Source organism: Anas platyrhynchos, chromosome 3 (assembly GCF_047663525.1).
Source record: "Anas platyrhynchos isolate ZD024472 breed Pekin duck chromosome 3, IASCAAS_PekinDuck_T2T, whole genome shotgun sequence".
Taxonomy (NCBI): Eukaryota; Metazoa; Chordata; class Aves; order Anseriformes; family Anatidae; genus Anas; species Anas platyrhynchos.
Genome location: NC_092589.1, coordinates 110,011,966 through 110,038,114, shown reverse-complemented (window position 1 = coordinate 110,038,114; position 26,149 = coordinate 110,011,966). Strand labels below are relative to the sequence as shown.

Here is a 26,149-nt window from a genome sequence, read left to right as displayed (position 1 = left end):
TCTCCTGGAAACAGACAAGTCAAGCAGTGTGCATTTTAATTAAAATCACATCCTGGGCATTTAAGTTTTCAAAAATTATTAGTATGACAGAGGTTACATTTTCTTGTGACTACTATTATTATTGTCAGATTGCCTGTTTCAAGTGGGGGGCTGAAGGTTACATATGGGATAGGGGAATGTAAAGTTAGTTGGAAAGGGTTAGTACACAGGGCCGTAGCCTTGGAATGCTCTTTGTTGGCTAGCGGTCTCTTGCTGTCTTGTCTACAGCTGTGCAAAAGACCCCTTAGGACATTATGTATAGCCCTCAGCAGTGAGTGTAGTGCTATAAACTGCAGGTGACTCCGGTCAAATCCAATTTCTCTTCCTGAATGGAGCACATACTATCACTGGTGCATATTCCTTGCCAAGATAAACAGGGATAACAATTTTACAGATTATTATAGAGATTTTCTTTCAAATTTATGCTTGGAATTGTTGTATCATTTAAATAATTTTGCATTGTTTGCATTCCTACGCTTGTAATTGAACCTAATGGAGGCTGATGGAATAAGATGACATGTGGGTGCATAAAAGTAGTCTTACAGATGAAAAGATGAGCAGTTTAGCTTAGTAAATAACCACACTTATCTTTCATGTAGCAATTCTAGGACACACAAAGAGGCTTTCTAGGAAAGTCCTAATTTCTTTTACTACTCACGCTGACATTTCTATGATTCATGAATATGCATTTTACAAACAAAGCTGTGCCGCAAAGGCATGAAATGACCTACCCAAAGCTGTACTAAAACTTGTGGTGCAGTCAGCAGTTGACTCATATTACTAAATCTGTTTCATTCTATTGTATTATTATTTGGCACTTAACTAATATTCATTCCTTGAAAAGTCTTTCCTTTTGGAAATAAGTTTTGTTTCAGATCTGCAGAGAAGAACCCATTTAAAAACAGACAAGGAAAAAAAGGATTCCTTTAGGGAAAAGTATAAAAAAGGCAAAAGAAAAACAAATTATTTCATAGTTTAAAATTCCACTTTGAAGTGCTTTTTGGTGATTATCAGATAAAACCTTAAGAACAGAATTAGAATGACAATATATATATGCTTGAAGCAGCTCTCTTTTTAATGGATCTTTTGGAACTTGCCTAAGTTGCCATAAGAAGCCTGTTTTTATCATGCCATACTGTAAATATTTTAGAACTGAAATTCGCTTTTAATAAAATTAACTACAAGTTCAAAATATTTAATGGATTCCATGGCAGTAAAATTAAGAAGAATGTCATTTTGTCTCTTTAATGTGCCCCCAAACATTCTTGCAATGAATTAGAACGTTGGTTGTTATTTTTCAGCTCAGGACTTGGCAGGTGTGTAACGCGACTCCTGATAGCAGGACAGCAGATTACATTCTCCTGTAAAACCATTTCTAAGGGACTTGGCACAAAAACTGTTATTGCATGTCTGCAGGTGTTTAGTAATTGGATTAATGCAGAGCAGAAGGAATGTCTGACACCCCAGCACTGAGAAACACCGAGGAAAGACACATTCATTTCTGAGAGTAACCTGGAATGTATGATGACAGCCTGTTCACACACATAGAGCCAGATCTAAGCCTGAAAGTTTAAAATTAACTGCTGTGAGCAATCACCTTCCAGAGAAAAGTTTATCCAAACCTAAATACAATAACAGGAGTTCTGTAAGAAAGGGGGTAGGGAGCTTTGGACTAAGTTTTGATCCTGTTCCAAAAGCAACTTGCATAACCTTAGCAAAAGTCTTTATATTATGCATATCATGGATCCCTAAAATCCTAGGTGTCTAATAAAAATGTCCTTGATAAACATATAGACCCCTGAAATTCTGTAAAGGTATAGAGATTATAATATAAACCCAAATCAAGGGCTTTGAAGGTAAATTATGTTCTTTTAAACATCTTGATCATGAATTAGAAAGGCTTTTGTAATGGCCAGAGACCAAAAACATAAATCTTGCTATATCGATGAAAATATTAAATTAAGAAGTCCATCCACTTCAACTGTTAAACTCTAGAAACAAATTTCTAAAAGGGTCTCAGCTTAGACCCTGTCAGTGCTCAGAAAAACATTTGCATGTGGTCTTTGAGTTCACATGTGCAGCTGACAGGTTGTCCTTGAGAATTCACTTGAGCATGGGTACTAGTTTAGAAGGCATCTTTTACACATATGGCTTATAGATTAACTTTAACAGTGGAGGGATTTAGGGATAAAAACAATTCTGTTTTCCTGTGCTGAGAAAGCAGGAGTCTTGAGAAACAGTTCTGCTGGTCATGCTCCTGGGAGGACAGGAGTGATGTGGGTCTAATCAAGGCATGTTAGGAAGTATTATCTTTTTTACCTCTCAGAGTGTTATTCTATAGGTCTATACTGTGAGGAAAAAAAAAAGAAAAAAGTATCAAGATGACTGAGCAATGTGCTTTTTGGCTGTCTACCTCCCTTAGAAGCACTACCAGCTATATATAGGTAAGAGAGACCAATAGAACCAGACTTTTGGCTTATTATAGAAGAGACTCCAAGTTTGGGTGATGCTTCACCCTTATTAGGGTTTAACCCAGTGCTTTTTCCAGACTCTGGAGATGTCTCAGGTGAGGATCTAAGCCCTTTTGACTTATTCCCCATCTCTTTGGCCTCCTCAAAGGTGATGAGGGTGCACAACCCCATGTCATTTTCTTACTGTGGTTGGTTAGAATGACAATTTATGGAAGTGAGCAATGGGTTAATATCAAGATGAAGCAAAATTTACAGCTCTTTATATTCCCAATATGAATTTTCTAACAAATGGGAATCCTAAGGGAGGAGAACTATTCTTAAGATTAAAATAGACATGTTACATTTTCATTACACCATATTGCCTATGGAAAATAAATGTTTTCCCTAGGTAATTTAATCAAAATACCCTTGCTTTATGGGAATAACACTCAGTTATTTTACCAGCATTTTAAAAGCTTCATTCTATGTAATAAATGATTTTTCACTGGAGATCAGGATTCTAATTCTCTAAATGACCACGGGGCAAATGACAGCTTCATGGAGGTCATTGAGACCTATGCGCTAACTTCCAGATGCAACAGTAATAGTCACTCCCACTTCTGTTGAAGGTGTCAGGCATATGCCCTTATAATTTTGTCTTCTACAGGCATACAATTTCTCCTGGCTTGATTTATCAGAAGGCTTATTGTTGAGGACATGAGCAACAGAGGATTGACTGCCTACGTAATACAGTTCATATTGCTCAGATGAATTCATGTGCACATATCTACTGTTTTAAAAGTTTCTTAGAATGAAAAATTCAGCTATGGAAGGCCAGGGAAAGCCATATCATCATTCCTTTCAGTAGCTCTGAGTAAGATAGCTCTGCCTTAGTTTAGATCCTTTCTGTGCATCACAGGAGCCAGACCATAGCTAGGAGGGTCCATTTCATCATGTGGCATGGGGAATGCTTCATTTGAAATTTTCCCCAGCTTTCAGTTGTTTGACATTGGAGCTTTAACGTTCTTTGCTTGTCAGATTTTATGTGTTTGCTTTTTTTTTTTTTTTTTTTTTTTTTTTTTTTAAACTTTGTGGTGAATCTACAGGTTTGGAATATTGCATTCCTGTGGCACAGAACTGCTGTGCAATATGACAATGTTGACTATAGAGGCTGATTGCAGGCTGTCCTAACAGGTAGTTGAATATTGTTTGAATGGCACAGGGAATAATAAAGGCAAACCAGATCCACATCTAATCACCCCCTTCCCCATAAAGGTGATGGTGTTTCCATCTAAGCTTTTCCAGCTTTCCTTTTCAAAACTGAATTAGTCCCTAAAAAAAACAAAAACAAACAAACAAACAAACAAAACACTTTCAAACAATTCCTGAGAAAGACTATGAAGGCCAACATTCTCTACAGGTGAAGGAATGGCTGTGTGCTAACAAAGCATCCCAACAGTGGGAGCTTAAATGACATAAACTGCTAGGTTTGCAGATGTTTCCGTGTTTGCATACTAACTGTGAATTTACTCACAGCTTATTGCTGAACACTGTAAAATGGATAAGCTGGACCTTTGGTTGAACCCAATACACACTGTCATGTCCTTATACAGGTCTGAAAGCTAGACAGCCCCGACAAAATCAGTTGCCTCAGCTCCCTTTATTGTCAGCAGAGAGAGAAAGGGTGATTTATGCTACTTCGCTTGGACATCTGGCTTGGGAAAGCTAAGTTGTCTTCTAGAGGTACCGGTTTTTCTCCAGTGAATAGAAAGAGACTTTACGTACATGTAAGTTTTAGTCTGTCTTAGACTGGACCCGTACTTTCAGACTGTTGCACTAACTGATCTGAATCCCATTCCAGCACACAACATAAAGAAGGTTTCCTTTTATATTAGAATGAAACAATACTGTCTCCTCTGGGTGAAATGAAATTATAACACAGAAATTTTATACTACTGAAACAACTCCTCTTGGCACAGTTATATCAGGCAAGGTTCACATCTCGTCATACAGCTCTGCAGGAAAATTATGCAGCATTGTGAGCAGATCCTGATACTTCTAGTCTCTGTGAGAAGAAGCATTCTGTGGTCATTTCAAGGACCAGCTTATAGGAGAAAAGCAAGCTTCAGTATAACAGGGCTGATTCACCTACATGTGCTCTGTGTGTATACTGAAAAGAACTGCCGACAATAATACTCATGAAAAACAGCATTCACCACCTTTACTGATGAATATTAGTAGCAAAATAGATTTCCCTCACTAGAAAAGACTAGCAACAGAATCGCAGAACCACAAAATCATCTAGGTTGGAAGAGACCTCCAAGATCACCGAGTCCAACCTCTGACCTAACACTAACAAGTCCTCCACTAAACCATATCACTAAACACAGCAGACAGTTTTAGTCATTGTCCACCATTGTCTATACCTAGATTTTTGTTTGCTTTTTTGTTTCACATTGGGCTCAGAGAGGATGAATGAAAATTATGAAGCTTTAAAAAGCAATTTTTTTTTTTTCCACAAGTAGAGGAAGAAATGCATACCTCATCCCAAGAATAGATGTCATTATTATACTTCAATTGCATACATGCTTTTTAGAAGAAATATGGGTGAAATGGATTGTCTGATTGTAGTATTAAGCTGCTGTCTGTATTTTTAAAGAAGCATTAACTGTGCTTAGGAATACATCTTTATATATATATTATATATATATATTTAAGATTGAAATTCCTAATATGCTATTGTTTGTTTTAGTTTCTTTCCTTTATTTTTGTATTTTAAAAAATGCAGAAAATCAAGAGTCATGCCAACCAGAGGTAGAGATATGTTCAGACCTGTAACCTTACAGGTTCAGGAAAACTTCAAAGTTGAAACTGGTAGGATCTGGTTACAATTCATCACAGAGGATAAATTTATGCCTGTAAGCCATAACCTTTGGTCAGTCTCCTCTGTTTCTTCCTACTGGCTGAGAAATATACTTGTGCTATTCATCTGTCATGCAGTCACCCTGAATAAGATTCTCTCTTTGATTTTTTTTCTTTACTTTCTTTTCTTTATTTTATTTTTCCTTTGTTTTACTGGCAACTTATATCTTCAGAAAAGATGGGAGCTATCCAAATTTTCTGCTTATCTACAGAAGACAAATCAAACATTTTTATTTTTGTTTATGACATCTGCTGTGCTGATGCAAATGATGGTGATTGCCGAGTCTGCTGTAATAACTGAAAAGCAGAATATTTCTTAATCACATAGCAATACAATCCAGAGAGCAAATATTCTGTTACTGATAACACTATGTACAGTTAGGATGCAGAACTCCGGGGCTACATTTATACCAGTAAATACAATGGACCAGGGTTCTCCTCTGGCTCTGTGGCCTGTTGATGTGAGTGAACTCGCGGTCAGTCAGCTAAACTGTTTTACTCTCTGAAAACATGTGGCTGACTCCAAACAGGCAGTTATTTTTAGGACTAGCTAAGACCTGAAAACTGTGGCATTATCTAGAAGGGTATTACTTTGTATCAAAATTATTCCAAGAGGTGTGCTAATAATTTAACATCTGACCCCATTTAATGCACTAATATGGAAGTAGTCAAAGATGCCAGGTGTTATACAGAGCCAGAAACCACTGCTATGCTACTCAGTTCTTGATATAAGCACCAATTTCAAGAAGACTGCTAAATAAATACAAGGTTCTGCAAAGATTTACATCGTTTTACATGCTGGAGAGGAGCTCTGCTGAAAACGACCTGGGGGTCCTGGTGGACGACAGGTTGGCCATGAGCCAGCAGTGTGACCTGGTAGCCAAGAAGGCCAATGGGATCCTGGTGTGCATTAAAAGTGGTGTGGCCTTCAGGTCAAGGGAGGTGATCCTCCCCCTTTACTCTGCCCTGGTCAGGCCTCACCTGTAGTACTGTGTCCAGTTTTGGGCTCCCCAGTACAAAAAAGACTCTCCTGGAATCCTCAGTGGAGGGCCACAAAGATGATACGGGGCCTGTAGCATCTTCCCTGTGAGGAAAGGCTGAGAGTCCTGGGTCTGTTCAGCTTGGAGAAGAGAAGACTGAGAGGGGATCTTATCAATCTTTACAAATATCTTAAGTGTGGGAGACAGAGGGATTTGGCCAACCTCTTTTCAGTGGTTTGTGGGGACAGGACAAGGGGCAATGGACAAAAAATGGATCACAGGAAGTTCTGCACCAACATGCGAAAGAAATTCTTCACAGTGAGGGTGACAGAGCACTGGAACAAGCTGGCCAGGGAGGTTATGGATTCTCCTTCTCTGGAGAAGATATTCAAGACCCATCTGGATGCCTACCTGTGCAACCTGCTCTAGGGAACCTGCTTTGGTGGGGAGGGGGCTGGACCCAATGATGTCTTGAAGTTCCTTCCAACCCCTACAATTCTGTGATTCTGTGATTTTCCTTTTGTACTGAAAAATAGGTTAAAAAGAGAGTATATTTATTTGAAAATTTGGGAACAGATGTATGGTCTTGCTGCTACTCTTAAAGTCTGGGAAGAGGAATTTACTTTCTGTCATTTAAAAATGTTGCTTTTATCAAGGAAGAGCAGTGGGTGAACAATATATTTGCCATGAAAATCCAGCTTCACAAAACCCAAACAATACAAAGCATTCTCTTCTCATGAAATTATGAAAGTCTCAAATTTCAAGCAGGATGAATAATAGTTTCCCACCCAAGCATGTATTTTGGATAACTCCTGGAAACCTGATACATGAGAACTTTTCTTTATGGGAGATGTTCTGATTTCTGTACCAGTCTACACCTGTATTCTTTTGAATGGGCTACACTAAAATGCATGGCAGTTCATAGCTGTAACCATACAGCTTTTCAGATGTGTTTTGTATGCCTCCATTGCAGAGTGTACTTGGATATTACATCTACCTTCCGCTTTTAACATGTAATTGCTGTACTGAATTCTGGTAGTGTGTTCAGTGCAGGTCAGCTGCTTTCATGATGAAGGAACCAAAGCCCATGTTCCTATTTCACTTGATTGAACAAGCTTGGGATCCCATCTTCATCCAGCTGGATGAAGCTTTTTTCTGTGCACAAGTGGATTACTGTGGAAAGACCCTGAAGAACAAGCATCTCAGTTTTTTGAAAGATATGAATACCTTAGGTGGCTTTGTGACAAGGCACCTCCAGATTCTGCTTATGAACGAATGCAGCCATAGGAAGGACTCAGTAACTTGACTACACATTGTCTTATTTAAAAAACAAAAACATATTGCTCGCTAAGCTAATCGAACCTCAGAGATATTAGTCCTGATTACTTGCATTGGTTCTACTACAAAGACAACCTCTTCAGATTTGATTTCAGGAAGCCATTCTTGACTTTGATATTAAAAAAGAGATGGGTGCTGGGATTCTGAAGTTCTTTTAGTAAAGCACAGAATGTTGCTACCAAAATTACTGGCTAATGTTTCCCTTGCTTGGAAGGATCTTACTGCTAATTGACAATACTTATCCAAGGTGGCATTAAAACTTCCCTGCATTCTTAGATGTGTGGTGTGCCATCCTAGAAGAAGGTAACCTGATGTTAAAAATACAGCTATCCTGGCAAGCAGCGTTTAAAGAAAAGCAAGGCACAGCTTGTGTCAAATAAGACTCTCTCACATTTCTGCATAATACAGGCTGCAGCCCAAGATGAAGCCACTAGAAAACCTCAGCAAAGGCAAGATACACAAGATTGTTTAGCCAATGATAACAGAAAAAGTTTAACACTAGATCAACACAAGTATAATTAGCTGTTTCAAGAGGAGACATTATTCTTCATTTCCTGCCCTCAGCTTGTTGTTCTGAACTGTTAAACAATAGCTGTGTTTCATGCAAGAAAGGTTGTATTTCAGAGGCTGGTGAAATAGTTCCCCAGTGGGACGAGATCCAAAGGCAGATGGATTCACTGGGAATGCCACTGAACTGTTTCAGATAGGCCAAGACAACCTGGCAAACACAGAAATGGTGGGGAAAGGTGGCTTATTTGGCAAACAGAAAGACAGTAGCATTATTTCAGCGGCATTTCCATTCAGGTGATTTCAGTCATTTTGCTTCATACTCACTGTGCTAAAAAAAGATCACAGAATCGCTTCCTTTTTTTTTTTTCTCTGGTGAGCTCCAAACTACTAACATACATGTATGCACAGATTTCCCCTTTCTTTTCCCTATAGTCTCTATGCAAATCTTTTTTTTTATTTTTTTCCCCCTTCTCCCTCTCTTAGTCTCCTTCATCCATTTCCCACCTTTCAGTCACACTCTTTCAATCATGTTTTCTTCCAGTGTTGTCTTTGCTGCCTACTAGTAACTTCCAGATGCATTGAACTTTCTTTTCATAGATCCAGACATCTTCCAGTCCCAGAAGGACTTGCCCTTGGCAAGGATTACTAGCCTATGGAGGCAGGATGGACGCCATCTCAGTCAAATTCCTGGAGTAACAGGTAATGAGAAGCAGCTAGACCTAGGGAAAAAAAAAGAAAAGCCCCCTTTAAAAAAAATAAAATATTATTATTATTATTATTTTGGTGTTACTTTATGTTCCAGCTTTTGGCAACATCTGAACTCAGTATTTGGTAGTTAGTCTGATATGAATACAGTGCATTTTGATTTCTGATCTTCCTCCATATTCATACCTGTTATGAAAAATCAGCAGTACCTGAAATCAGAAAATGAGAAAATGTCCATCTGAAAAGTTTATATAATGGTACCAGCCATTAGATCTCTTGTATAATATATTTGCATGCTAACCTAATCATTTTAGTTTAACATTATAAACATTTGATTTTTTTAGCTGTGTCAAACTTTTAAGAATTTTAGGACTGTGAAAATACAGGTTACATGCTCCAAGCACTTTGAAGTTTTCTGCATGTACACATGCTGAGACCAATTCTCACTATCTGCATATGCAAACAACATGACATGCAAAAGAAATTATACATAACTGGAAGATGTGCTGTAGTAAATTACTTTTTTTTCACTGTCACTCTATGCCTTTATTTGTTCTTGAATCTCTTACTAAAAAAAAACACACACAAAAAAACCCAACCAACCAAACAAAAAAAAAAAACAACATAAAGAAACAAACGTACACTCTACATCAGAACCTGGAAATCTCCCAAGCCACAGTCTAGCAATTGGCAAAACTATTGGATAAGATTCAACAGGAAAACTTCAATGTAGTGATGAGCTAATTTCAATGACAAGACACACGACGTACTTCTGGTAGAACTCCTACATAAATTCAATTTTTGATTCTACTACAGGATTTTCTTCTTCAAGGTTTTGGTTTAAACAAAATTCCTTTTTTTTTTTTTTTTTTTTTTTCTCCCACAGTTTTACTGTTTATAATACAAGTACCTCTTTGCAAACAACTCTGCAAATGAGCAAAAGGGACTTTATAATAAAAAAGTCTCTGCTGCACACTACTGTCTCATAAATAATACAAAGTTCATGCATTCAGACAGTATATAAGTAACAAGCAATTTCTGCAGTGGTTTTCTTCATGATTATATAGAACCATGTGTCATTCCTTTCTTGTATCAGTCATTTTGTCTTTTAAAAACTGTACAAAAGGAAAAAGGACAGGTTACATGAATAGTGCAAACTGAGATAGAACAGAAATTTTGGGAAGAAGTTGGGGACGATATATAAATTGCTTGAGAGTGTGTATAAAGGCGTTCTCTGCAATCTCCAGTCTTTAAGTAACACTAAACAGTCTGCATTAGGTCTTCTTCAGCTGTATCAATCTCCACAACAGATGTTGATCCTGTGAATCTTTCAAGTGAAAACATTCCGTGATTCACAGAAAATTTATGATTAAGTGATGGTATGAAGATGAGAAACCACCCGCCATTATGAGCCATGATGAACATGTGTGCAAAGTTACTGCAAAAGACACCATTCTACTCCCAGAAAAGGGAAAAAATGTTCCCTTTGGTTGCATCAACTGTATAAATTAAGTAAAGATGGTCCTCTCCTACTGTTTCAGTCTTTCATATCAGTTTACAAGCAGTAAAATCATAAGAACCCAGCAATAAGTACAACATTGCTTCTACTTAACTGTCTATTTCAAGAAATCAGAGTATATAATTTCTTGAATAATCCTTTGAATTACCATCTGAACATAAAAAAGAAATATGGTATCAATTCATATACCTGTCTGTGACTTTTCAAACTGCGAGCAATTCATTGTGTAAAGTTTGAAATGTCTGTCTGAAACCATGAGACATATTGCATTAACAAAAAGTTTGTTTAGAACTGCTGTTTTTATCTTATGAATGCCCTGGAGGTCTTTAAAAGACATTTAGATTTAGAGTTTAGTGATATGGTTTAGTGGAGGACTTGTTAGCTTTAGGTCAGAGGTTGGACTTGGTGATCTTGGAGGTCTCTTCCAACCTAGATGACTCTGTGATTCTGTGATTCTATAATCCTTCTCCCTCCTGAAGGCAATTAGAAAAGGCAGAGACAGAGAAGAATTTTATGGTGTTGCTACCTTGAGTTACATTAACAGAGAAGAAAAAAAAAAAGACATGAAAATTAAGTAACTACATAAAACTAAAAAAAAAAAAAAAAGTGCAAAATTCTAAAAATTCACACAATGGAAAAACAAAACAAAACAAAAAACTTTAACAGATATCATGTGAATTGCATATTCTACCATAGATTCACAGAATCACAGAATTTCTAGGTTGGAAGAGACCTCGAAGATCACCTAGTCCAACCTCTGACCTAACGCTAACAAGTCCTCCACTAAACCATATCCCTAAGCTCTACATTTAAATGTCTTTTAAAGACCTCCAGGGATGGTGACTCCACCACTTCCCTGGGCAGCCTGTTCCAATGCCTAACAACCCTTTCGGTAAAGAAGTTCTTCCTAATATCCAGCCTAAAACTCCCCTGGTGCAACTTAAGCCCATTCCCCCTCGTCCTGTCACCAGGCACGTGGGAGAGCAGACCAACCCCCACCTCACTACAGCCTCGTTTGAGGTACCTGTAGAGAGCAATAAGGTCGCCCCTGAGCCTCCTTTTCTCCAGGCTGAACAAGCTCAGCTCCCTCAGCCACTCCTCGTAGGACTTGTTCTCCAGGCCCCTCACCAGTTTCGTCGCCCTTCTCTGGACCCGCTCAAGCACCTCGATGTCCTTCTTGTAGCGAGGGGCCCAAAACTGAACACAGTATTCAAGGTGCGGCCTCACCAGAATGCAGCGGGCCTTCCACCTGAGGCCTCCAGAGGCAGCGTGGGCTGCCCCCCTCCCTGGAATTCCCCTGCACACCACAGCTACGGTTTGGGTCTGGGAGCAGTGTAAGTCCTTCAGGACAACAAGTGGCAGAGAGAAAGCACGCTGTGTGTCTGCAAAGCGAAAGATGGAGGTCCAGTGAATCACAGAATCACAGAATTTCTAGGTTGGAAGAGACCTCAAGAGCATCAAGTCCAACCTCTGAGCTAACACTAACAGTCCCCACTAAACCATATCCCTAAGCTCTACATCTAAATGTCTTTTAAAGACCTCCAGGGATGGTGACTCCACCACTTCCCTGGGCAGCCTGTTCCAATGCTTAACAACCCTTTCGGTAAAGAAGTTCTTCCTAACATCCAGCTTAAAACTCCCCTGGCGCAACTTAAGCCCATTCCCCCTCGTCCTGTCACCAGGCACGTGGGAGAATAGACTAACCCCCACCTTGCTACAGCCTCCTTTAAGGTATCGTTAAAGTGCCTGTTGTTCTGGCTGCACTAGGACAGGCAGAACAGCAGACAGGCGCCTCTGTGGGCAGGACTTCTGCTTCTTGCTGTGGGATGGGCTGGGCCCATCTCCTCCAAACCCCTGCCTCTCCCTTCTCCCCGAAGGAGGGTCGGGGTTGTAGCATGGAGGTGGTGAAGGTTCTGAAGGAGGTTGCTGGGATGACAGCCCTGAGCTCTGGGACAGCAGCAGCTCTACCTGCCCTAGCATGTGCTGAGGTGAGCAAAAGGCCAAGGAGGAGGACATGAGCAGGATCCCCAAGCCAGAGGGAAGAGGGCAGTGAGAGCTGACACAGGGGAACACCAGCGAAAAGCTCTTGCAAGTCCCTCTTGCAAGTGCTCTTGCAAAGTCTTGCACTTCCACACTTGCATTTCACTAAGTGTGAAAATATTTATGACCTTCACTTCCGTATGCCAAACCATTAATTTTGTGCTTAAAATTGAGTTCTCTAAGCTTAGTAACCCATCCCGGTGAAAGTAGTCTGTGACCAGTGGCCTGGCTTTTATTTCAGTCCAGGAGTTTTCTCACTGTTGTCCTTCACATTATCTCCCTGGTACCACTCGGAGTAAGGGTAAGGGAGTTGAGCTGGCTGTGGGGGTTCCTGGCTGCCCAGCCGCAGCGAGCCCTCCCCACCTTAATTACCGTTTCAGCAAAGGACCTCTGAGTGGTCATACTCTGGGGAGCAGTGCTCCTCCTGGCTGGGGTGCTCCCTTGGGCATTCACCATTGTCACTGTGTCACCATCGTTGCTTCGCTGGATGCATGAGGGTCATGAAGAAGTTCATGGTCTCTCAGAAGGGGGAGTGCAGCTCATGGGGGTTGAAATCCTATGACCAGGGGTTCAACCCTACCTAGTGAGAGGCCAGGGGCTTTGCAGGGCCCTGCGCAGGGCCAGCTCTCAGCACTGGGGTGGGCTGGCCATGGCCCTGCTGCACTGAGCTGGCCCAGCTGGGCTGGCTGCTGCCTGGTGCTCGGGTGAAGGTCACCTCCTGGGGTGACCTATTTCTCATTATACGCCTTCCTGTGGCTGTTTCTGTTGGTGTTTGCCTGCTACTTCCTGATGCCCAGGGCGAAGCCGCAGGTAGGAGTCAGGGCTGGTGCTGAGGCAGGCCCTGCCTGGGAGGGGAGGCCATGTCCCAGCCGGGCCTGGCCAGCCTGGGCCAGGAGGCTTGGGGCAGGCACGGGCCTGGCCCTGGCCATGCCTTGGGTTTGTGGGTGCTGCTGAGGCTGCTGGGGACTCCCTCTCACCCGCTGCTTTCTGTGAACTTTTGTAGTGGGTTTACGTGGCAAGGTTTTGGTTAAGGGGGGACATAAGATTTGCTTCTGTGAGAAGAGTTTAGAAGCTTCTCCATGTTAGATAAGGGGACCCCGCTGGCCTGAGTCGAGCCAATGAGCAATGTTGCTTCTGCCTCTGTGAGAGCAGATGGAAGAAATGGGGGGAAAAAAAATCCTGCTGCTCTACAGCAGCTGAGAGAGAAAGGAGTGAGAAACAGCTTTTCACTGAGGTCGGTGACCACAGAAAACCCCACAATGTCTGAGCTACTTTTCATTAAAATCAGTGACACTGAGATTCACAAACATTTCCCTAAGTTGTCTCAGTGGTATGTTGGGAGAAATGAGCACTTTCAGAGAGTTATTCAGCAATAAGTGAGTCATACTGTAAAAAAAATCTTTTTTTTTTTTTTTTTTTCATTGTTTCACGAAGGAACAAGCTCCATAATATAGATTAGACTGTTGATTTTAGGTGTTAAAATTCAGTGAGATTAGTCTTGGAGACCTTGTCTGGCAATGAAATCTAAAATGAAACTAATGGGTATTTTTCAGACCTACGAAGGCCAACCTGTTGATCTCCATTTTCAAACCTAGGTTTCTAATTAACATCTTTGCTTGACAAGGCAGAGTGGTCTGTCAACCTTTTATAGTTTGTTAGAGAATGGCACAGGATTTTCAGCTCTCACTTTTTTTTCTTTTTTTTTTCTTGTGGGTAGAGTGATCTTTGGTAGTTTCTCCCTTCCCTTGTTGCTGAGAAATGCAATATGTAAATATCCAAAAATTCATTTGAAAACAGTAAACAGTTTTTCTACCTGATGTACCATCATGATCTTCATGATGGTATAAGAGATGCTTTAAAAAAAGAAACCATGAATAAGTAGTAAAATTGTGATATTTTAATGTTTCTGTAGAGTTGTGGGGCCTTAATTATTATAGTCACATCATAGCTTGAATGTTCTGAAAAACACTCTCAAAATAAATGCATATTCTTATAATACAATCTATTAGTGAACTTTAAAGTGAACTTTAATTGCTGAACTATTTGTCAAGGAAAAAAATAACTAAATGTCAGAAACATTCCCAATTTTTGTACAGGACTCCAATAAAATATCTTTCCAATATTCTTTGTACCAACATTGAGTAGGGTTTCACAGAAAATATAAAGGTTTGTGTGAACTTGCCGTTAGAGACTGTGAACTACCTTCCAGCTCCTTCAGTATCGGTTAGAAAATAAAAAATAACTCTAGATGAAAGATTAGAACAGTATGTTGATGTCTTATTATTTCAAATATCATAGCAGACTTTCTAGCTATGTGAGAAAAAATAAATTATCTGAACTGTGTATGAATATGTCGACCATCTCCTTCAAATTCTGCTATGTAAATCAGCCACATGATTGGATTTCTTTAGGTTTAACTTTGTTACCTCAAAATTTGAGTATGCATGAGCATACATTTATGTATCTATCTACCTTTGTGCATATGCAGGATGTATAATTTCTATTAAGACTGGCATATCATAACATTTCAGAAAGAGTACTCTCTATTACTTGCATCTGTGGAGTCACAAACAATTTTTCCAATTCTTGACCGACATCTTAGTGAAGAACCATCTCCTAATATCCACTCTGAACTTCTCTTGATGCAGCTTGAAACCATTTCCTAGCCTCCTATCACTGGCCACTAGAGAGAAGAGATCTGCACCTCCCTTTCTGCTCCTTGTCATGAAGGAGTTGTATACAGTAATGAGGTCATCTCTGGGGTTTAGCTCAGCTCAGGGAGGGCCACCTCATCCCCACTGTGCCTGCATCACAAATGTTGCCATGGCTGCACGCTGCTGTCATCACAGCTGGTGAGGGATGACAGCCCTGAGTCCACACACATCACAATCGGGGGCAGTTTATGTAAGCGGGGCTGAGCGAGGCTGGCTGCCATTTTGCCGCGAGCTGACGAGTGAAGAGGGACAAGCTTGAGCAGGGCAGGTGGAGCAAGGGGACCGTGAGTGCGGTCCACCTGATCCTTTTCATGCCAGCCGAGTTTGGCTCTCTGTGGCACGTCACAGGCATGGCTGATGCCTGGAGAATGAGCTTCTACCCCAGCTCAGAAGCCTTCTTTGCATTATGTATGGGGCTGTTTCTGTTGGTGTTTGCCTATTACTTCCTGATGCCCAGGGCGAAGCCGCAGGTAGGAGTCAGGGCTGGTGCTGAGGCAGGCCCTGCCTGGGAGGGGAGGCCATGTCCCAGCCGGGCCTGGCCAGCCTGGGCCAGGAGGCTTGGGGCAGGCACAGGCCTGGCCCTGGCCATGCCTTGGGTTTGTGGGTGCTGCTGCGGCTACTGGGGACTCCCTCTCACCCACTGCTTTCTGTGCCCATATAGGAAAGGAGGCTGAGAAGACGCCGTTACAGAAAAAACCAGGAGAATCGCAGAGGTGAGCAGCCCTGGACAAGGGCAGGTGCCCTGGAAAGATACCGCCTGGCCCCATGTGCCAGCTGCCCTACCAGGGGCTCCCAGTCCACTGACTGTCTGTCTTCTCTGCCAACAGTTCGGGATGCCCATGACTCTTCACAGCCCTCAAAGAAACTGTAAGTGGAGCCATTCGCTCTGGAGTGTGACAGCCTTCTCTGGTCAACCCCACGAAATGAGGTCCCACTAATGCTGTGCTTTGCCTCTTCACAGATGTCCCAAACACCCGGAGCTGGATGGTGTGCCTAGACTAACCCAACAGTTCAACACGATCCTTGAGGACCTCAACAGATACATTGAAATGTAAGGCCACTGAAGAGGGGATGGGAAGAGGAGAAGGGGAGAAGGGGATGGAGTAGCGGACATTGTCAGGGGAAAAAGACTGGGAGAGGACACAGGGAAATTTGCGGACCTCAAGTCTGAGGGGCAATGCCATTACAGAGGCAATGGGTTTACCAGCAAAATTCAGAGCCTGACAGCATTCCTCACTTGTCCTGAACTTCTGTACATGGTGGGTCCAGGGAGGGAGCCACTGGCACACACTGATTTGGACCACATGGCAGTAACACTGCCTGCCAGATCCTCTGAGGCAGCAGTAGAGCCCTGAAGTGCTCAAGAGTCCTGGACTCAGCCTTTCCCTCCTCCTCCCACAGGTACAGCTTCGAGATTACTGAGTGCACTGATGACTCCCTCAATCCCATCAGTACAACGGAAACCAGCTCCTCTTCAGGGATGTCTCTGTCCACTGGGAGAAGGAACTCCTGCACTTCTGTCGTCAAAATGAAAGCCCATCGCTCTTCGAAGACCTCTCCACCATCTTGTAGCAATGTATCCATCACTTCTGTTTTGGACATGGATCCCTGCTGCTCTTCAAGGGCCTCCTTTTCCACTTGGAGTGACAACTCCCTTGCTGCCGTTGTGGCAACAAACGCCAGTTGCTCTTCAAAGGCCCCACTGATCCCATACAAGGACGACTCCCACACTTACACCAGGATGATTGAAGGTGCTTCACAGCTGTCACTCACAACTCTTCTGAATGGAGCAGACATGGTTCAAGCTTCCACAGTCCAGCCTTGTCTGCTTCCCAGTACTGTCCCAGAGGAGCAGCATGACATGGGCACACATCCACCCTGCACAAAAGAGAAGGCCAGCTGCCACAGGGCCTACAGAGTGAAGCAGCAACAGAAAGAACTCCAGGACCAGCAGGGTGCTCCCACCCCACTTCCACTGGTGCCTGATTCCCAGTCTGTGGAAACAGAGGTGCAAGAGAAACAAGTCCAGGACCAGCAGGGTGCTCCCACCCCACCTCCACTGGTGCCTGATTCCCAGTCCGTGGAAACAGAGGTGCAAGAGAAACAAGTCCAGGACCAGCAGGGTGCTCCCACCCCACCTCCACTGGTGCCTGATTCCCAGTCCGTGGAAACGGAGGTGCAACAGAAAGAACTTCAGAACCAGCAGGGTGCTCCCACCCCACTTCCACTGGTGCCTGATTCCCAGTCCGTGGAAACGGAGGTGCAACAGAAAGAACTTCAGAACCAGCAGGGTGCTCCCACCCCACCTCCACTGGTGCCTGATTCCCAGTCCGTGGAAACGGAGGTGCAACAGAAAGAACTTCAGAACCAGCAGGGTGCTCCCACCCCACCTCCACTGGTGCCTGATTCCCAGTCCGTGGAAACGGAGGCGCAAGAGAAACAAGTCCAGGACCAGCAGGGTGCTCCCACCCCACCCCCACTGGTGCCTGATTCCCAGTCCGTGGAAACGGAGGTGCAAGAGAAACAAGTCCAGGACCAGCAGGGTGCTCCCACCCCACCTCCACTGGTGCCTGATTCCCAGTCCGTGGAAACGGAGGTGCAACAGAAAGAACTTCAGGACCAGCAGGGTGCTCCCACCCCACCTCCACTGGTGCCTGATTCCCAGTCCGTGGAAATGGAGGCGCAAGAGAAACAAGTCCAGGACCAGCAGGGTGCTCCCACCCCACCTCCACTGGTGCCTGATTCCCAGTCCGTGGAAACGGAGGTGCAAGAGAAACAAGTCCAGGACCAGCAGGGTGCTCCCACCCCACCTCCACTGGTGCCTGACTCCCAGTCCAGGGAAACAGAGGTGCCTTTCCCACATCAAGAAACCCAGGAGACTGTGCACTGCCTTGCCCCAAGAAGGAAAGAAGAGGTGAAACTGGAGCTGCCGACTGATGGGGTGTGTTCTTGGCAGGATAGCCCAGCCTCAGTTCCTCAAATGCCTCAGCGACCACCAACGTCTGATATGTTAGTGGTTCCCATTGTGAAGGACATACCATTCCTGGATAAGGCTGTAAAAAGGCGTCTGGAGCGTCACATTATAAAAAAGCAGATACAGCGGTGCTTTGGGCTGCCAGCAAAGGTCCTGGCCTATGAGAAGGACTTTGTAGAACCTATCCTGGAGCAACAAGAATCCCAGCCCCCATCTTCGCAGAGGCGCACTGGGCAGCCCTACTGGTCACCCTTCCAGCAGTGGGACAGGCGCACCACAAAGTCAGCAGTGCGACCCCCTGGCCTGCAGCAAGAGTCCACAGCCCAAAAGAATACATGCACACGAGGGACACAGACACCAGCCCACTTTGTGCCAGCAGCTATTTCAAGAGTGGCACAAGGGATGCCTCAGGAGGATGGGAAGAGACCACATTGGAAAAGGGAGTCTGGAGGAACAGCCAGAAGCAGCAGCATGACCAGCAAGAAGACTATGCCTTGCACCAAGAAGGATCAGGGCTCTGGGACACAAAGTGATGGTCAAGGTACTTCCCCTTCCATCCAGGAAGAGCAGGCACCACCACTGAGCGAGGGAGCTCCCCAGGGGCAATCAGGACAGGACTGTGTGAGCCCCATCATCTCCACTGAGACACAAGAATTGCAACTGGAGAAGAATGTTCCCATGGGAGAAGCACAGCACTCCCAGGAAGGCCAGAGCGGCATCAGTGGGGATGTGTGGTCACCTGAGCTGCCATCCAACAGGACATCTTCTCCAAGAAGTAGTTCCCCACAGACACAGCGCTGCTCTGATGAGACACCCTCAGCTCTGCCAGTGCCTCCAGACTCTGCTGGGACCAGTATGCAGATCCCCTACCTGGAAGAGCTGCTCACAACACTCGTGGACTGCTTCATGGCCAGAACAGCTGCTGAAAACCTGCAGAACCAGCTGCTGGCTTTATGGCTGGAGCAGAATTCAAGCACGGAGCATGCAGCAGAGCACCCCGTTGCCTCACCACACAGAAGACCAAAAGAATCACAGAAGAGCAAGAGGCACACCCAGGATGGATCTGGCTCCAGGAGACGCTGCCCCAAGTGCAGCAGATCCCCGCACCACAACCTGCATGGCAGCGACAGCTCCCAGCCTTCAGCTCCATCTGAGGCTGCAACCCCAGGCGCAGGGAGAGACAGGACATCAGGAGAGCGGCATCCACCCAAGGAAAGAGCCAAGAGGAAGCAGGGCCAGAAGGTGACTGCTGCTGCCACCCAGCAGCAGGAGGGGATCCGTTTGTACAAAAAGGTGATACTGATCCCTCCAGTTGAGCAGGAGAGGCTTCCATCCCAGCAAGCCCCTGCCTGGACCCTGCCATCAGGAACACAGCGGCTCCCCAGACGTGCAGCAGCCAGACACAGGAGCCCTAGGACAGAGACACCACCTCTGCCAGACAACTTCTGCTGTGTGTTCACCCCCATCTGCTTTTGCCTTCAGTGTGCCTGGGCCATGCTCCGAGATGCAAGCAAGGCCCTACTTGCCCGCATCAAGAAGTGAGGTGAGGAGCCTCACAGGAAGAGAACCAGTGCTGGAAAGCAGAGTCTCACCATGGGATTAGGGGATTGCTTGGGCTTCCTGCAGAAATGGAAAGCTGCAACCATCCCTGCCTGGAGTCACCAGGGAACAGGAGCTCTCCCAATAAATGTTTCTTTCCAAGCGACCTCATGTGTGTCTCTTCTTTCCTTTGGATGAGCAGAGGCACCATTCCCTGCTCACTGCTCATACCTGATCGCATGAGCAAGGTGGGCAGCTCTGTTAGCACCTTTTGGAGGAGAGGCCAGGACTAGAATGGCGCTCCAGGTGCCTGAGAGCAGGGACATAGGGCTGGCCTTCCACCTGAGGCCTCCAGAGGCAGCGTGGGCTGCCCTCCTCCCTCGAATTCCCCTGCACACCACAGCTACGGTTTGGGTCTGGGAGCAGTGTAGGTCCTTCAGGACAACAAGTGGCAGAGAGAAAGCACGCTGTGTGTCTGCAAAGCGAAAGATGGAGGTCCAGTGAATCACAGAATCACAGAATTTCTAGGTTGGAAGAGACATCAAGAGCATCGAGTCCAACCTCTGAGCTAACACTAACAGTCCCCACTAAACCATATCCCTAAGCTCTACATCTAAACGTCTTTTAAAGACTTCCAGGGATGGTGACTCCACCACCTCCCTGGGCAGCCTGTTCCAATGTCTAACAGCCCTTTCGGTAAAGAAGTTCTTCCTAACATCCAGCCTAAATCTCCCGTGGCGCAACTTAAGCCCATTCCCCCTCGTCCTGTGACCAGGCACGTGGGAGAACAGACCAACCCCCACCTCGCTACAGCCTCCTTTAAGGTATCTGTAGAGAGCAATAAGGTCACCCCTGAGCCTCCTTTTTTTCCAGGCTGAACAAGCTCAGCTCCCTCAGCCGCTCCTCATAGGACTTTTTCTCCAGGTCCCTCATCAGCTTCGTCGCCCTTCTCTGGACCCGCTCAAGCACCTCGATGTCCTTCTTGTAGCGAGGGGCCCAAAACTGAACACAGTACTTGTGGTGCGGACTCACCCGAGCTGAGTACAGGGGGACGATCACCTCTCTAGCCCTGCTGGTCACACTGTTTCTTATGCAAGCCAGGATGCTGTTGGCCCAGCCAGTTTCTAAGCCAACAAAGCGTGCGCCAGTCCAAGCCTAGGGGAGCCAGTTTCTTGAGGAGAATGCTGTGGGAGACGGTGTCAAAAGCCTTGCTGAAGTCAAGGTAGACCACATCCACAGCCTTTCCGTCATCCACCCAGCGCATCACTTTGTCATAGAAGGAGATCAGGTTTGTCAAGCAGGATCTGCCTTTCATAAACCCATGCTGACTGGGCCTGATCGCCTGCTTGCCCTGCAAGTGCTGCGTGATGACTCTCAAGAGGATCTGCTCCATGAGCTTCCCTGGCACTGAGGTCAAACTGATAGGCCTGTAGTTCCCTGGGTCTGCCGTCTGGCCCTTCTTGTAGATGGGTGTCACGTTTGCTAGCCGCCAGTCAACTGGGACCTCCCCCGATAGCCAGGACTGCTGATAAATGATGGATAGTGGCTTGGCCAGCTCCTCTGCCAGTTCTCTCAATACCCTTGGGTGGATCCCATCCGGCCCCATCGACTTGTGCACATCCAAGTGCCATAGCAGGTCACCAACCAGTTCTTCACGGATAGTGAGGGCCACATCCTGCTCCCCATCCCCTTCTGCCAGCTCAGGGTACCGGGTATCCAGAGAACAACTGGTATTGCTGCTAAAGACTGAGGCAAAGAAGGCATTGAGCACCTCCGCCTTTTCCTCATCTCTTGTAACTAAGTTTCCCCCCGCATCCAGTAAAGGATGGAGATTCTCCTTAGTCCTCCTTTTTGTGTTGATGTATTTATAAAAACGTTTTTTGTTATCTTTAACGGCAGTAGCCAGATTGAGCTCCAGATGAACTTTGGTCTTCCTAATTTTGTCCCTGCACAGCCTCGCAACATCCTTATAGTCCTCCCTAGTGGCCTGCCCACTTTTCCAAAGATTATAAACCCTCTTTTTTCTCCTAAGCTCAAGCCACAGTTCTCTGTTGAGCCAGGCTGGTCTTCTTCCCCGCTGGCTCGTCTTTGGGCACATGGGGACAGACCGTTCCTGCGCCATTAAGATTTCCTTCTTGAAGAGCGCCCAGCCTTCCTGGACCCCTCTGCCCTTCAGAACCGCCTCCCAAGGGACTCTACCAACCAGTGTCCTGAGCAGCTCAAAGTCAGCCCTCCGAAAGAACAATACAGCGGTTTTACTGGTCCCCTTCCTGGCCTCGCGAAGAATAGTGAACTCCACCATTTCGTGGTCACTCTGCCCAAGACAGCTCCCGACAATCACATCCTCCACCAGTCCTTCTCTGTTTGTGAAGAGAAGGTCTAGTGGGGCACTACCCCTGGTAGGTTCACTAACCAGCTGCGTCAGGAAGCTATCTTCCACGCTCTCCAGAAACCTCCTAGACTGCTTTCTCTGGGCTGTGTTGTGCTTCCAGGATATGTCAGGGAATTTGAAGTCCCCCACGAGTACAAGCGCTGAAGATTTTGCAACTTCTGTAAGCTGCCTGTAGAACTCCTCATCTGTCTCCTCATCCTGGTTCATCAGTCTATAACAGACCCCGATCAGGACGCTAGCCTTGTTGTCCCTGCTGATCCTAACCCAAAGGGACTCAACCTTGTCATTCCTACCCTCGAGTTCTACAACCTCGAAAGACTCTCTAATATAGAGAGCCACACCACCACCCCCTCTGTGCTGTCTGTCCCTTCTGAAGAGCTTATAGCCAGGCATCGCAGCACTCCAGTCATGAGACTGGTCCCACCACGTCTCTGTGATGGCAACCAAGTCGTAGCCTGCCTGCTGCACGATGGCTTCCAGCTCCTCCTGTTTGTTACCCATGCTGTGTGCATTGGTGTAAATGCACTTCAGCTGGGCCATTACCTTATCGTCCGGCCTTGCCATTGTTCCCCCTGGCACAGCCCCAACAATCCTTGCTTCAGCCCCATCCCCCTTCTTACCTAGTTTAAAGCCCTCTCAATGAGCCCTGCCAGCTCCTGGCCCAGAATCCTTTTTCCCCTAAAAGATAGGGACCCTTCTGCGGCCATCAGGCCAGGTGCTGAGTAAAGTGCCCCATGGTCAAAAAAAACAAGATTTCTGCGTTGGCACCAGCCCCGGAGCCACGTGTTTAACAGGTGGGCTTTCCGTGTCCTCTCTGTACCCCTCCCTGCCACCATAGGGATGGATGAAAACACCATCTGCACTCCCGCTCCGTCCACTAACCGTCCCAGCCCCCTAAAGTCTCGTTTGATAGCCTTCAGGCTTCTCACTTCAATGCTGTCACTGCCCGCCTGGACTATCAGAAGAGGATAATAATCAGAGGGGCGTACCAGGTTGGGAAGCTTCCTGGCAACATCCCCGACCCTGGCCCCAGGGAGGCAGCAGACTTCCCTACGGGTAAGGTCAGGCCAACAAATTGGGCCCTCTGTTCTCGTAAGAATAGGGTCTCCCACAACAATAACCCTCCTGTCTTTCTTGGTGGAGGCAGTCCTGAGGCGTGGAGTCGACCTCCTTGCCCTAGGCATCCTCCTGGGAACACTTGCTACCTCTTCCTCAGCTACCAGTCTCTCAGTCTCCAGGGCCTCAAACCTGTTTCGTAAGGGCACCTGGGAAGGCGGGGCCAGAAGGGGAGGGCATCGCCTGCGATGTCAAGCAGGGACCTGTTTCCATTCCTCCTCAACTCCCAGGTCCCCTCCCTCTGCCCGATGGTGACAGGGCAGGGGTCCACCCCCATTTGGGGTGTCTCACCTCGGTACCTCTCCTTGAGGCCCTGCAGGGAGTTGCTCCAGAAGTCTATCTCCCGCTCACATTCCCTGATGGCCCTCAGCCTCTCCACCTCCTCCTTGAGCTCCGCCACCATGCGGATCAGGTCATCCACTTGCTCACACCTCACACACGCAGCGTCTCTGCTTCCTGCCGATGGTAGGAACAGGCTCTGACACTCCTTGCATCTGGTGACCTGAACTGCTGCATTTTTTAACGGGTAGTCGGTCTGGGTGTGTACCAACTTCCTGGAGAGCGCACCGTGCCTGGTGGAGACCATTATCACCTAGCTAACGGCTGTGGTTAAGGAGGTGTTCGTATGGGCGGGGGGAACGCTCTGCCCTTCCTGCTCGCCCTGCCTGCGCGAACTGCCGCGCTAACTGCCGCGCCACTCCCCTCTGACGCGCCACGCCCTGTTTGCCCGCCCTGGTCGCTGCGCTCCCTAGGGGCAGCTTTTGAACGGATGGGGAGGGGGCGCTGCTGGCTCCGCCTTCGCCTCGTCAGCCTCCCTCACGAGGGCTGCTGGGTCCTGGCGGCTCCCTGAAGTCGGCTCGATGCCGGAAAAATGAGCCCTGCCTGGCCCGATCCCCCGCTCCGCTGCAGAACACGTCTGCCCCGGAGCCGATCGCCTTGGCAAATGGTATGATGGTATAATCCATGAACTCATGTACTCATGATGGTATAAGAGATGCTTTAAAAAAAGAAACCATGAATAAGTAGTAAAATTGTGATATTTTAATGTTTCTGTAGAGTTGTGGGGCCTTAATTATTATAGTCACATCATAGCTTGAATGTTCTGAAAAACACTCTCAAAATAAATGCATATTCTCATAATACAATCTATTAGTGAACTTTGAAGTGAACTTTAATTGCTGAACTATTTGTCAAGGAAAAAAATAACTAAATGTCAGAAACATTCCCAATTTTTGTACAGGACTCCAAGGAAATATCTTTCCAATATTCTTTGTACCAACATTGAGTAGGGTTTCACAGAAAATATGAAGGTTTGTGTGAACTTGTCGTTAGAGGCTGTGAACTACCTTCCAGCTCCTTCAGTATCGGTTAGAAAATAAAAAATAACTCTAGATGAAAGATTAGAACAGTATGTTGATGTCTTATTATTTCAAATATCACAGCAGACTTTCTAGCTATGTGAGAAAAAATAAATTATCTGAACTGTGTATGAATATGTCGACCATCTCCTTCAAATTCTGCTATGTAAATCAGCCACATGATTGGATTTCTTTAGGTTTAACTTTGTTACCTCAAAATTTGAGTATGCATGAGCATACATTTATGTATCTATCTACCTTTGTGCATATGCAGGATGTATAATTTCTATTAAGACTGGCATATCATAACATTTCAGAAAGAGTACTCTCTATTACTTGCATCTGTGGAGTCACAAACAATTTTTGCAATTCTTGACCGACATCTTAGTGAAGAACCATCTCCTAATATCCACTCTGAACTTCTCCTGATGCAGCTTGAAACCATTTCCTAGCCTCCTATCACTGGCCACTAGAGAGAAGAGATCTGCACCTCCCTTTCTGCTCCTTGTCATGAGGGAGTTGTATACAGTAATGAGGTCATCTCTCAGTCTCTATCTGAGCTGAACAAAGTCTCCTCAGCTGCTCCTCATATGTCATGCCCTCTAGTCCTTTCACCATCTTTGTTGCTCTCTTTTGAACACATTGTAATATTTTTATATCCTTTTTACATTGTGGAGCCCAAAACTTCACACAGTACTTAAGGGGAGTACTGTGTGCTAGTACTAGTGCGCTAGTGCTGAGTATAGTGGGACAAGGACTTATTTTGACATTTTATATAGACTGTTTAATGCACCCCGTGATGCTGTTGTCCCTTTTAGCCATTAGGGCACATCTTTGTCTCATACAGAGCTTGCCATCAACCAAATCCCCCAGATCCTTCTGTGCACGGCTACATTCCAGCCACTTGTCCCTCAGCCTATATGTACATCCAGCATTACACTGTCCCAGGTACATAATCTGGTTTTTGCTGTTTTTAATTTTAATGTGGTTGGTAATTGCCCTGAGCTCAAATCCATCAAGATTTTTCTGCAAGGTCTCTCTATCCTCAAGGGAATCAATAGCTGCTCCTAATTTAGTACTGTCTGCAAACTTACTTAGTGTGTATTCAACACCTGTGTCCAGGTCATTGTAAAAAACACCAAAGAAAACTGACCCTAAAATTGAGCTCTGGGGAGCTAGCAGCCAGCCTGATGTTACCCCATTTATTACAACTCTTTGGGTCCAACCCTTTAGCCAATTGTTCACCCCCAGTATTGTGTACAGGTCTACCTGCAGGCTGGACAGCTTGACCAGAAGGATACCGTGAGAGGCAGTATCAAAAGCTTTACTGAAATCCAAAGAAACCACATCCATTACCTTCCCTTTGTCCACTATAACTTTGTAATAAAAAGATATTAAGTTAGTAAAGTATGACTTTCCCTTTATGAACCCATGTTGGTCTTGATCAATGACTGCATCATCTTTTTTCAGTATCTCACAGAATAATCTCCATAATTTTCCCAGGCACTGAAGTGAGACTAGGGTGGTATTTCCTTCCCTTCCTGAAAATTGGA

General features: G+C 45.3%; 1 protein-coding gene across 15 annotated transcripts in view; it reads left to right on the top strand.

The window, feature by feature from the left end:
• The window catches only part of LOC101802235 (uncharacterized), a 92,613-nt gene extending 72,717 nt beyond the window's left edge, over positions 1-19,896 (top strand). For 9 of the 15 annotated variants that reach the window (XM_038177247.2, XM_072036474.1, XM_038177248.2 and 6 more), the window contains 5 exons: positions 8,837-8,938; positions 15,879-15,930; positions 16,045-16,084; positions 16,179-16,268; positions 16,619-19,896. In XM_038177247.2, coding sequence (XP_038033175.1) covers positions 16,267-16,268; positions 16,619-19,733 — 3,117 coding nt within the window. In that variant the 5' untranslated portion in view covers positions 8,837-8,938; positions 15,879-15,930; positions 16,045-16,084; positions 16,179-16,266 and the 3' untranslated portion in view covers positions 19,734-19,896. Of the gene's footprint in view, positions 1-8,836; positions 8,939-12,269; positions 12,452-12,882; positions 13,314-14,034; positions 15,688-15,878; positions 16,085-16,178; positions 16,269-16,618 lie in introns of those variants that run through there. The other 6 variants (XM_072036469.1, XM_072036472.1, XM_072036470.1 and 3 more) reach the window with 6 other exon arrangements.
• The last annotated feature ends 6,253 nt before the right edge of the window (positions 19,897-26,149 follow it).